Raw genomic sequence first — 13,664 nt, forward strand, 5'->3', positions numbered from 1 at the left:
AGCTATTAGGAAACAGCACAGAATTTTCCCTGGTGGCTCAGATGGTAAAGCGTCTGCCTACAATGCGGGCGAGACCTGCGTTCGATTCCTGGGTCAGGAAGATCCTCTGGAGAAGGAAATGGCACCCCACTCCAGTACTCTTGCCTGGAAAATCCCATGGACGGAGGAGCCTGGTTGGCTGCCGTCTATGGGGTCGCACCGAGTCGGACACGACTGAGCGACTTCACTTCACTTCACTTCACTTCCGCAAGAGATGACCCACTCCAGTGCTCTTGCCTGGAGAATCCCAGGGACGGAGGAGCCTGGTTGGCTGCCGTCTATGAGGTCGCACAGAGTCGGACACGACTGAAGCGACTTAGCAGCAGCAGCAGCAAGAGATGGGGAAAAGACCAGCGAATCCTCACCAGCAGCGCTTAGGTGCCGGGGCTGGGGGGCTGAGCCATAGTCGCGGACCCGCACTTCTGGCCTCCTCGCCCTCCACAGGCCGCGCGGCCGCTGTTGCCGCTCTCCCCTCGGTCCAGTGGCCTTCACAAGTCTTAACAGTTTCCCCAGAAAAGGCTCAGGCGCTGGAGGACAGCTAAAGGCTTTACCCGACGCCGCGCCCGCCTTCACGCCCCTCCCTCCCACTGCCCCTCCGAGACACGTGTCCCCTCCCACCGGCACGCCAGGCCCCGCCCTCACTGCGCCTCAGTTAAAGAGGAAGAGCAGGCCTGTGGGTAACTGCGTGTGAGTCAGCTTTTACCTCAGCTGGCGCGAGCCAGCTCCCTTACTTCTGGGAGCCATGCTGAGGAGCTGCACCGCGGGACTTCGCTCGCTCTGGGCCCTGCGCGGCCGGCCTGAAGGCGCGCCCCGGCTATCGACGGATCTGCAACCCGCGCGGGTGAGTCCAGGTAGCCGGGCAGCGAAAATGGGCAGAAGGGCAGGACTTTCTCGTCAGGAACTAGCCTGCGATAAAGGGGTATGCTGCTGCTACTGGTGCTAAGTCGCTTCAGTCGTGTCCGACTCTGTGTGACCCCATAGACGGCAGCCCACTAGGCTCCTCTATCCCTGGGATTCTCCAGGCAAGAGTACTGGAGTGGGTTGCCATTGCCTTCTCCGGATAAGGGGTAATGTTCAGCTGTTTATCCCTTTCCTCAGCCAACTGACCTCAGAATGAAAGCTAACATTAGCTCCAAAAGGTATCAGTATTAACAAGGTCACCGGATCTTTCAGTCTTGAGAGTCAAGCCATAAGAAACTGGACAGGAGGGTGACACGCTTTTGAGGCAGTGTGCAGGATGCTTGAATCGTGTCAGCAAGTCAGAGTATACCACTACTACTAATAAAGAAGGGTTATGACTTAAGCAAGGTCACGTGCTTAAGAAAACACGTGGTAGAGTTGGAATCTGAACCTAAGCGGTCTGGCAAATAACCATTACCTTATACCCTCAGGAGGATCAGTTTGCTCACGTTTAATACTTGTTACAAGATTTACATGAGATAAGGCAAGTATGTAACAGCTGTGTCTCCCGTTAGTATTAAATAAATGTTGTTGTTGTTAAGTCGCTAAGTCCTGTCTGACTCTTGTGACCCCATGGACTGTAGCCCGCCAGGCTTCTCTGGCCATGGGATTTCCCAGGCAAGAATACTGGAGTGAGTTGCCATTTCCTTCTCCAGATCTTCCTGATCCAGGGATGTCGCCTGCATCTCCTGCATTGACTTCTTAACCCCTGGGCCACCAGGGATGCCCTAAATAACTATGGCCTGTTGGAGAACTGTTTCCTCCTTTATGTACCCTTAGTACTCTTCCCATTGTTTTTGTTGTTCAGTCACTGTCGTATCTGACTCTTTGGGACCCCATGGACTGTAGCACACCAGGCTTCCTTGTCCTTCACAATCTCCCTCAGTTTGCTCAGACTCATGTCCATTGAGTTGATGATGCCATCCAACCATCTTATACTCTGTTGCCCCCTCCTCCTCCTGAATCTTTCCCAGGATCAGGGTCTTTTCTAATGACTTGACTCTTGCATCAGGTGGCCAAAGTATTCGAGCTTCAGCTTCAGCATCAGTCCTTCCAATGACTATTCAGGGTTAATTTCCTTTAGTATTGACTGGTTTAATCTCCTTGCTGACCAAGAGACTCTCAATAAATAAATATTGCCTGTTCTTATATCCCTATGTTTTGATTCATTGATATATTCAATTAATATTAATCAAGCACTAACAATATGCCAGACATCAGTTTCTAATACTATAAAGATGAATAAGAAACAACCCTTTCAGAGAGCTCAAGTCTAATTTGGGAGAAAGGAATGAAAGTGCAAAATTTTAAAATAAATGTACTAAGGGAAGTACTAAGGGTCCATAGAGGAGGGAACAACTCTGTTTTGAGCACGAACTAAAAGCTGTTGTACCTTGTTTTTATTTATTTTTTTTTTCCAACTTAGGCATTTAGGCATTAATATCATAAGTCATTCCCATGTTACAATTTAAAAACACCAATACTAAGAGAACAGAGCACTGGATTCAGATAAATTATCTTTTAGTTATCTTTAAGTTATCTTTAAGCACTTGAAAACTTTAAAAACAGGTGCAGGTGGCGGAGAGGAGACTCAGCAGGCTTCCTGAAAGGACAAAGACAAGAACAATATCATTTCACTTTAGTATAGCAATCCAAGATTTCTTTATCTACTAGAAAAAATAAGATTTTCTTTCTTATCATTTTCTACTCTGCAATTAATACAAATATTTGCCACCTCTCGCCAGCTATATCTAAGGAATATCTAAAAATAATAGTTTATAAGGATACTGACTTAATTCTAGATAATTAAATTAAATTGTACTGCTTAAATTGCCCTCTCTGAAGGAGATCAGTTAGGTGAAAATAATCATTTTAGGCCCTTATAGGACACGCACAAATGGATTCCATTCGTGATAGTTAAAACCATTTTAACATCTCTGAAAATGTTAAGTTTAAGAATTTTGAAACAATTGCTATACAGTACTTAGTATTAAGCAGTCTACTTGAATTGAATAATGAAATAATGTTCACCTTGGAAGATTCAAGGTAACTAATAATAATTTACAATAAAATTAGCTTCCCCAATTATTTTAATATTAAAAATAATAAAGACAATTAACTTAATATTAGTTATTGCAGAGCACATGCTTCTCATTGCAGTGGCTTCTTTTGTTGTGAAGCACAGGCTGTAGTGTGTGGAGGCTTCAGTCATCGCAGCACACAGGCTCAGTAGTTGTGGCTCCCAGGCTCTAGCATGGGCTTAGTAGTTGTGATGCACTGGCTTAGTTACGTCGCAGCGTGTGGGATCTTTCTGGACCAGGGATCAAACCCATGTCCCCTGCATTGACAGGCAGATTCCTATCCACTGTACCACCAGGGAAGTCCAAGGCTGATACTTTTAATAGAAATATTAATTAGTATTGTAATGGGATTCTAATGGTATTAGCTGTAGGGAATAAGTAATAATTGATGAAATGAGGATATTTTATTGATATTTATTTCCTTGATTACTTAAATATTTCACTAGAAGTCTAAAAATTTGGGGTTGAGTATACAGAAGAGCATTAAGTATGGGCCATTTATAAGAGCAAAGACATCAAAAGAGTATTTTGAAGTTATAGGCTCATTCCCAGGCTTATGCAGAACATGCTTCTCTTTTCAACGTTGGGTTAAAAAATATCTACAAGACTGTGGTTGGGAGCCTCCAAATAGGGCTATTCAATAGTCATGTTTCCTTCTTCTGGGCCTTTTGCCTTCTGCCAGTTCTTCTCAATTTTCTAGAGACAGGAAATGATACTTCATTCCACTTATCACCATCTTAAGGCATTCAAGATTATCTTGAATAAGTGGTTCAGTTTGTACTGTTTTACTTAAATTCTTTGTTATAAGTGGAAACCTGACTTTGACAAGAAAAAGTGAAAGTCACTCAGTTGTGTCTGACTCTTTGCAACCCCATGGACTGTACAGTCCATGGAAATCTCCAGATCAGAATACTCGAATGGGTAGCCTATCCCTTCTCCAGCAGATCTTCCTGACCCAGGAATCGAACTGGGGTCTCCTGCATTGCAGGCGGATCTTTACCAGCTGAGCTACCAGGGAAGCCCATAACAAGGATGTCAGCCATAAATGGCTAGCGATTAGGTTCACCATATTTTAACCACCAGACTGTGTGCTGTGTGCTTAGTCACTCAGTTGTGTCCGACTATTTGTGACCCCATGGACTGTAACCCGCCAGGCTCCTCTGTCCCTGGAATTCTCTAGGCAAGAATACTGGAGTGGGTTGCCATGCCCTTCCCCAGGGAATCTTCCCAACCCAGGGATCCAACCCAGGCCTCCAGCATTGCAGGTGGATTCTTTACTGTTTGAGCCACCAGGGAAGCCTGATCCTCTGCTCTCACAGTCAGAGTGTCCTGGTTGAGGAGATGTGTAACTTGCTTGGCATCAAGTTGCAGACATTCATCAGTTTTATACAGTTCAATAAAATGCTGATGAATAAAGTCATCTGCTGTTGCTCTCAATTCAGGACAGTCTAGACACTCTGCTAGCACACTTAAACTGAGACAGTTTGAAGCATCAGCTTGTTCTTTCAAAAAATCAACACACAAACTTCCCTGGGGTCCAATGGTTAAGAATCTGCCTGCTAATGCAGGGGACATGGGTTTGATCCCTGCTCAGGGATGATTCCACATGCCGTGGGTGGAATCATGGTAAAATGGTAAAATGCCCATGCTCTGGAGTCTGCAAGCTACAAGTTCTGAACCCACATGCCACAACTATTGAAGCCCAAGCACCCTGGAGCCCATGCTGTGCAACAAGAGAAGCCATCGCAATGAGAAGCCCTGCTTACCTCAACTAAAGAGTATCCCCCACTAGCTGCAACTAGAGAAAGCTCACATGTAGCAACAAAGACCCAGCACAGCCAAGAAAAGAAATCAAATTTTCTTTACAGGTTCAGTCTGGTACTAGTTCGCTGCATCTAACAAAGACTGAACATTGTTGCTATTCACAGAAATTCTCATGATATAAGCAAATTCCACAAGTTATTTGATAATGTCAGGTGCAGCAGCTTTGAGTTCTATTTCAAAGGTCTTTGATTCAAGCATGTGAGTTGTGAGCATAAAGTTTAAAAAAATGACTGGCTGCACCAGGGACAACATGTTGAGGTACCTTTCATTCCTGGACCATAAGAATCACATCACACAATGTTTTCTTTGTATTTATGTAGCTTGTCAACAAGGTTCTGCAGTCAGTTTCTCTCAGCATGATTGCAAGTTGACCGTGGGTATAAATCCCTGGGTAGACTGTAGATTCAACTATAGTTGAGTAGTGAATTTAAATCACTATTTCTGAATGTTATTCATGATACTGATGAAGCCAGCCAATTTGGCAAATTTCTTCTCACTGGGGCCTCTGTTTACCAAATACTGAGGCTGAGAGAGTGCTGCTGCAGTGCCCTGCTCCCCATGGGCAAGCAGGCCAATGTGGTAGGACATGGCCCAACCACCCCCTCAAGCTCTCCAGAGACAACAACACGAGCTTTACGGCATTTCCCTTGGAACCAGAGCCCAGCCAACTTACTTTTAAAGAATAAAGAGTGCAGATCCGTTATTAATCCTGTGTCATCACTAACTCAGTGGACATGAACTTGAGCAAACTCTGGGAGATGGTGGAGGACAGAGGAGCCTGGCATGCTGCAGTCCATGAGGTCATACAGTCAGACATGACTTAGGGACTGAACCATACCACCATCTTACACACTGGAAAAGAAAAATGTCCTGTGCTAATCTCACAACGAAGATAGATTCATTTCTTTATATGTTGGTGTCTGGTAGTCTATGTTGAGAATATTTAACAATATTTATGGGCTTCGTAACAGTAGTATTTACAGGCTTTACAAATCATGCCTCTTTTGGTTCAGTAACTTAATCTTAAAAGGAGATACATCAAAAAGTTGTAACTTAAGCCCCGCTTGAAACACACATAATCAAACATCTAGCAAGACCTTTCCCCTATTCAGGGCAACAAAAAGTAGTGATTATCCCTAACATTTATCCCTCATGCACAGAGTCTGTGCTGTGAATTTATAGGTGCCTTTGCTTCTAAGTATCACTTAGTTCTCATCTCCTTGAACTGAAACTTTCATTATTTTTATTTCTCACAATATCATAGTGCTCATCTGTGGTCCCAAACTCAACATTCCCCAAACTAAAATTAATGGTTCCATTCCTACTTTCCACCTCCTGACATTCACACAAACATTAACAAAAACCTCCTCTTTCTTTTCCTTCTGTCCACTCCAGTCTTCAAACCACAAGTCAGGAATTATCCAATTCTGACCAACCTAGATAGCATATTCAAAAGCAGAGACATTACTTTGCCAACAAAGTTTCGTCTAGTCAAGGCTGTGGTTTTTCCTGTGGTCATGTATGGATGCGAGAGTTGGACTGTGAAGAAGGCTGAGCGCCGAAGAATTGATGCTTTTGAACTGTGGTGTTGGAGAAGACTCTTGAGAGTCCCTTGGACTGCAAGGAGATCCAACCAGTCCATTCTGAAGGAGATCAGCCCTGGGATTTCTTTGGAAGGAATGATGCTAAAGCTGAAACTCCAGTACTTTGGCTACCTGATGCAAAGAGTTGACTCATTGGCAAAGACTCTGATGCTGGGAGGGATTGGGGGCAGGAGGAGAAGGGGACGACAGAGGATGAGATGGCTGGATGGCATCACTGACTCGATGGACCTAAGTTTGAGTGAACTCCGGGAGTTGGTGATGGACAGGGAGGCCTGGCGTGCTGTGATTCATGGGGTCGCAAAGAGTCAGACACGACTGAGCGACTGATCTGACTGACTGATTTCTACTTTCTCTTCTCCCATGATCAGTCAGTCTCTACAACCCTTGGTCCCGATATCCCAGATATCTCTTAAATCTTTTTCATTCCTTTCTACCTAGTTCAGCTTCTGACCATATTTCTTCTGAATCTCTGCAACAGTCTTTTAACTGGTTTCCTTACCATTGCTTCTCACCTTACAATTTATCCTTTACATCAGAGGGAGCTTTCTAAAACCTCAGTTCATGCTACTGCTTTGCTTAAAACTCCCTAAGGCACTCCATAATGGAAAAAAAGTACTTTGCTACTCAATTGGCTTGTATTCTTCATGATTCTTTACAGACTTCTTTTCTTTAAATAGCTTCATCCTAGGCAATAACACTTACGAAATCAGTGTGATGCACTATTTATGTCCTTTTATAATATTCATTTTAAAATACACACGTTATTGTTGTATTGTTGTACCTAAAATCGTCTTTCCTATTGACCTTTTGAAACATTAACCTAGAAGATGAAATCTAAGCTTTCATTAAAGCCAAAGAGCCACTATAGTGTCACCCCTCTTCTGTTTTGCTATCCCCATCTTGCTGCTGTTCTCTTTGTACCTTTCAGCCATAAAGACTGAAATCCTAGCATTTCCCCATATTTCTCTGCCTTTGCTTGGAGCAGCCTGCCTGTTGTTTCTTTAGTGAACTTTTCATCCTTTAGAAACCACCTATATCAGTTCTCATCTTTTTGAAGTTTTACCTAAAAGTCACTTCTTCTGCATCTGTATCTACTTCTGTTGTAGCATTTTTCACACTCAAGGCTACAAGCACTTGAGGACCGGGTCTAAGTCTTCTTTCTTTATGTTACCTGTACCTGGCCCAGAACCAGAACATATAGTAGGACTCAAAAAATTTGTTGCAGGACTTCCCTGGCAGTCCAGTGGCTAAGATTCCACACTTCCACTGCAGGGGACGTAGGTTCCATCCCTGGTTGGGGAACTAAGATCCCACATGCCATACAGTGTGGCCCTAAAAGAGGGGGGAGAAAAGTTTGTTACATTCATCTGAATCCCCTCAGACTTCAAAGTTAAAATCAGACAGGAGAAACTCCTAAACTCATTCTATGAGGCCACTATCACCCTGATACCAAAATCAGACAAAGATGCTACAAAAAAAGAAAATTACAGGCTAATATCACTGATGAACTTTGATACAAAAATTCTAAACAGAATTGAACAACACATTTAAAAGATCATACATCATGGTCAAGTGGGCTTTATTCCAGGGATGCAAGGATTCTTCAGTATATACAAATCAATGTGATATACCATATTAATGAAAGATAAAAACCATATGATCATCTCAACAGATGCAGAGAAAGCTTTTGATAAAATTGAACACCCATTTATCATAAAAAACTATTCTCCAGAAAGTAGGCATGGAAGGAAAATATTTAACATAATAAAAGCCATATACAACAAACCCAGAGCAAACACTTTTCTCAACAGTGAAACCTGAAAACGTTTCCTCTAAAATCAGGAACAAGACAAGGGTGCCCACTCTTGCCACTATTATTCAGTGTAGTTTGGGAAGTTCTGGCTGCTTCTCAATCAGAGAAGAAAAAGAAATAAAAGAAATAAAACTCTTACTGTTTGCCGATGAAATGAGACTATACATAGAAAGCCATAAGGATGCCACCAGAAAATTACTAGAGCTAATCAATGAATATAGTAATATCGCAGGATATAAAATTAACACACAGAACTCCCTTGCATTCCTATACACTAACAATGAAAAATCAGAAAGATAAATTAAGGAAACAATCCTATTCACCATTGCAACTAAAAGAATAAAATACCTAGGAAAGTCTACCTAAAGAGACAAAAGACCAGTATGCAGAAAACTATCAAACAGTGATGAAAAAAAATCAAAGGTGACACAAACAGATGGAGAGATATATCATGTTCTTGGATTGGAAGAGTCAACATTGTGAAAATGACTATGCTACCTGAAGCAATCTATAAATTCAATGCAATTCTATCAAACTACCAATGATATTTTTCACAGAACTAGAACAAATAATTTCACAATTTGTATGGAAACACAAAAGACCCTGAATAGCCAAAGTAATCCTGAGACTGAAGGATGAAACTGGAGGAGTCAACCCTCCTGACTTCAAACTATACAACAAAGCTACAGTCATCAGGACAGTATGGCATTGGAACAAAAACAAATATAGACCAATGGAACAAGATAGAAAGCCCAGAGATGAATCCACTCACCTATAGGTACCTTATCTTTGACAAAGGAGGCAAGAATATACAATTGATATTATACATATTTCAATGCCATTCTCCCAAATCATCCCACCCTCTCCCTCTCCCACAGAGTCCAAAAGACTGTTCTATACATCAGTGTCTCTTTTGCTGTCTTGTATACAAGGTTATTGTTACCATCTTTCTAAATTCATATATATGCGTTAGTATACTGTATTGGTGTTTTTCTTTCTGGCTTACTCCACTCTGTATAATAGGCTCTAGTTTCATCCACCTCATTAGAACTGATTCAAATGTATTCTTTTTAATGGCTGAGTAATACTTAATTGTGTATATGTACCACAGCTTTCTTATCCATTCATCTGCTGATGGACATCTAGGTTGCTTCCATGTCCTGGCTATTATAAACAGTGCTGCGATGAACATTGGGGTACATGTGTCTCTTTCCCTTCTGGTTTCCTCAGTGTGTATGCCCCAGTTCAGTTTCGATGCACGATACTGGATGCTTGGGGCTGATGCACTGGGACGATCCAGAGGGATGGTATGGGGAGGGAGGAGGGAGGAGGGTTCAGGATGGGGAACACATATATACCTGTGACAGATTCATTTTGATATATGGCAAAACCAATACAATATTGTAAAGTTAAATAAAATAAAATTTAAAAAAAAGTCAATAAACAGAATCAAGTCCAAAAAAAAAGAATATACAATTAAGAAAAGACAATATCTTCAATAAGTGGTGCTGGGAAAACTGGACAGCTACATGTAAAACACTGAAATTAAAATACTTCCTAACACCATACACAAAAATAAATTCAAAAGGAATTAAAGACCTATACATAAGACTAAAAACTATAAAACTCTTAGAGGAAAACATAGGCAGAACACTCTCTGACACAAATCACAGTAAGATCCTCTATGACCCACCTCCTAGAGTAATGGAAATAAAAACAAAAATAAATAAATAGGACCTACTTAAAAGCTTTTGCACAGTGAGGGAAACTATTAACAAGGTGAAAAGACAGCCCTCAGAATGGAAGAAAACAATGGCAAATGAAACAACTGACAAAGGATTAATCTCTAAAATATATCAACAGCTTTTGCAGCTCCATACCAGAAAAACAAACAATCCAATCAAAAAGTGGGCAGAAGACGTGAAGAGATATTTTTCCAAAGAAGACATACAGATGGCTAATAAACACGTGAAAAGATGCTCAACATTGCTCATCATTAGAGAAAGGCAAATCAAAATTACAATGAGGTATCACCTTTCACCGGTCAGAATGGCCATCAAAAAAATCTACAAACAGTAAATGCTAGAGGGGGTGTAGAGAAAAGGAACCCTCTTGCACTGTTGATGGAATGTGAATTGATACAGACACTATGGAGAACAGTATGGAGGTTCCCTAAAAACCTAGGAATAAAACTACCATATGACCCAGCAATCAGGCATATACCCTGAAGGAAACCATAACTGAAAAAGACACATGTACCCTAATGTTCACTGCAGCACCATTTACAATATCAGGACATGGAAGCAACCTTGGTGTCCATCAACAGATGAATGGATAAAGAAGCTGTGGTACATGTAACAATGGAATATTACTTAGCTATAAAAAGGAATGTATTTGAGTCAGTTCTAATGAGGTAGATGAACCTAGAGCCTATTTTACAGAGTGAAGTAAGTCAGAAAGAGAAAAACAAATATGTAATAACATATATAGATGGAATCTAGAAAGATGGTACTGATGAACCTACTTGCAGGGCACCCAAGGAGACACAGACATAAAGAACAAACTTGTGAACACAGTAGAGAAAGGAGAGGATGAGACGAATTGAGAATAACATTGCAACATATACATTATCATATGTAAAATAGATAGTGAGACTTTGCTATAAGATTCATGGAGCTCAAATCCATGCTCTGTGACAACCTAGAGGAATGGGATGGGGTGGGAGGTGGAAGGGAGGTTCAAGAGAGAGGGAACATATGTATACCTATGGCTGATTCATGTTGATCTGTGGCAGAAACCAACACAATATTATAAAGTAATTACCCTCCAATTAAAAATAAATATTTTTAAAAGTCAGGTGGGAGAGCCCAGGATCAAGGAAGTCATTCTAATTCCTAGAAGTCTTCTATTATCTCTATCGCATTGGTCCATAAAAGGATGCTAGAACTGATCAAACCTAGAGTTTCTTATTTTTATTTCTTATTTCTTATAAACCCAAATTCACAACTCCAAAGCTTACACATCCTATACTATCTCTCAATTGACAAGTATTGGTCAATATACACTAATTATGATTAATTGTGTCTGTTATGTTAGTTCCAGAATTTACGTACTTTAAAAACTACACAATTGGAACTAAATTCTAAGGAAATAATCCAAAGTAGAGAAAATACCATATTCATAATGTTCCAATGGTCCTTTTCATTTAAAGCAGCAAAAGATTGGAAACAATTTACATGTTCAATTTAAATGGTTGAGTAAAGTATAGTATATCATTTTAAAGGACTATTTTTCTGCTCTTGAAAATGGTGATAACAGATTAAGGACATGAGAAAGTCAACACTAAAGAATTTTAAGTGATGAGGTAAAAGGAAAAATTATATTTCTTACTGAGATTACAAGTATACTAAGAAAAGTTACAAAAATTTGGAGGAAATATATCAAAATTTTACCATTAGTTATATTAATATGAAGAGATAATACATGGGTTAAGGTTTTTTTTGTTTTTCTTTTCTTTCCTTACCAAAATTTTTGAGCTGAAAATCTGAAGAGACAAGCCAATCCAAACCATAGAAAAAAAAAAAACAAAGGTACAAGTATTGGGCTAGGGAGTGGAGTAGTCTCAGTCTTACTCATATTTCCCCTCATGAAGTCAAGACTTTTTTATAGCTAGAAAGTTTTTAGTTCCATAGAGTTCCTAAGACAGGCTCCCTAAATTCTTCCCATTTGATCAGGACCCGACCCTGAGGTCAGCAGAAGCCTATTTGGCTGGTTATTCCATCACAGTAAGTGTACCTCCCTGTATGCTGGGTGTAGTCCGAGTGTTGTAGGTACTTTGAATCTGAATGACTTGATAAGGGTGACTGGAAGTAGAATACTACAGAGGTGATAGCTTCTGCAGTCTTAATGTTCTAGGACTTCTGCACAAGTCACAATAGCTGATTTTCCTTTGTGGTGCCTGTGGACATTTGCTTTGTTCAGCTCCTTTGTAGGCGACACTTTGTCCCTCATCCTGCAGGGCCCCTGCACCTTTCCACCTGCTGCGTGGGCACTGGTGTGGTAGCAGTGCTGAATGCTACAGGGAAATGGCACTGGTGGAAGCTGTGGTTATTGTGACGCCAAGAACTTTTCTCCTCCAGCCTCCTCCTCCTCTTTCTTTGTGTTGTCTTTCTGTTCTCTTTCTGAAAGAACATTTAGCTCTTTCACCGACTTTGTTGCATAGTTCAGAAACCTGGATTAGCTCTGATATTTTTCCTCTTCACTCACCCTCCTTTATCCAAACAGTCACCAGTTCTGCTTCATGCAAACATAATTTTTCAGCTGAGTTACTCCAGTAGCTTCCGGACAAGGCCCTCTAATTCCAATCTTGAAATCACTCTCCCTATCTTTCATATTATGACCAAATCTGATCTTGTCACTCCCTCGTTTAAAATCCCACCAAGAGCACTGCAGATGCAATTCAAACCAGTTAACTTAATGTGGAAGCGTCCCACAGTCAGGCCCTTGCTCCTCCCCTTGTACTGAAACAATGCCAGACTTCCTTGAGGCCTTGTTTCTTTTATTTGTTTATTTACTTATTTGTTGACTGCACTGGTCTTCATTGCAGCACATAGTGCTTCTCTTAGTTCTAGCGCACTATTGCAGGGCTTCTCATTGCAGTCCACTATCATAGTTGCCCCTCAGCATGTGGGTTCTTAGTTCCTCAACCAGGTATCAAACCCAAGTCCCCTGCATTAGAAGGCAGACTCTTAACCACTGGACACCAGGTAAGTCCTGAGCTCTTAGTTTCATCATCTGTAAAATGGGGATATAATTAGTACATACTTCATATGGTTGTTGTAAGGCCCCTCAAAACTGTTTCATGTCTCCTTGCCTTTGCACACAATATTCCTTTGCCTACAATAATCTTTCTGTCTGGCTGATTTCTGCTTGTCTAATTGAATCTAATGAAGATTCAAGTCAAAGGACCCCCTCCCTGATTACGCAATCTGAGATGAATACCTCTCCCCTGTGCTCTGGCTTCCTGTGTGTTTCCCACTGGTAGCACCTTTTATGTATAGAAAAGTTGTCTGACCTTCATCTTTCTTTATCACCAGTTTCTGGCTCACCTGTGCTTCATTAAGATTTGAGAAAAAGAAGGGGCTCTGCAGACCTGGGCTTAATACCAACTCTGCCACTAGCTAGTTGGGTGACTTTGAGCAAATCATTTGTCCTCTCAATCTCCCATTTCTCCTAAGGAGGGAGGACCAGGTGATGCTAGAAATTTGTTTCCACTTCAAAATGACAGGCTTTAGGGAAGAGGAAAAGCATAAGATAGTCTTAGAAAATAGAATATGTTATGAA

The 13,664-nt window shown here is 41.1% G+C and overlaps 1 protein-coding gene across 1 annotated transcript in view; it reads left to right on the plus strand.

Annotated features, from left to right (window-relative positions):
- The first annotated feature begins 686 nt into the window (after positions 1-686).
- Positions 687-13,664, plus strand: part of THEM4 (thioesterase superfamily member 4) — a 49,013-nt gene continuing 36,035 nt past the window's right edge. Inside the window, exon 1 of the mRNA XM_055584266.1 lies at positions 687-880. Coding sequence (XP_055440241.1) covers positions 782-880 — 99 coding nt within the window. The 5' untranslated portion in view covers positions 687-781. The remainder of the gene's footprint in view (positions 881-13,664) is intronic.

This window comes from Bubalus kerabau, chromosome 6 (genome assembly GCF_029407905.1).
Source record: "Bubalus kerabau isolate K-KA32 ecotype Philippines breed swamp buffalo chromosome 6, PCC_UOA_SB_1v2, whole genome shotgun sequence".
In the NCBI taxonomy this organism is placed as follows: domain Eukaryota; kingdom Metazoa; phylum Chordata; class Mammalia; order Artiodactyla; family Bovidae; genus Bubalus; species Bubalus kerabau.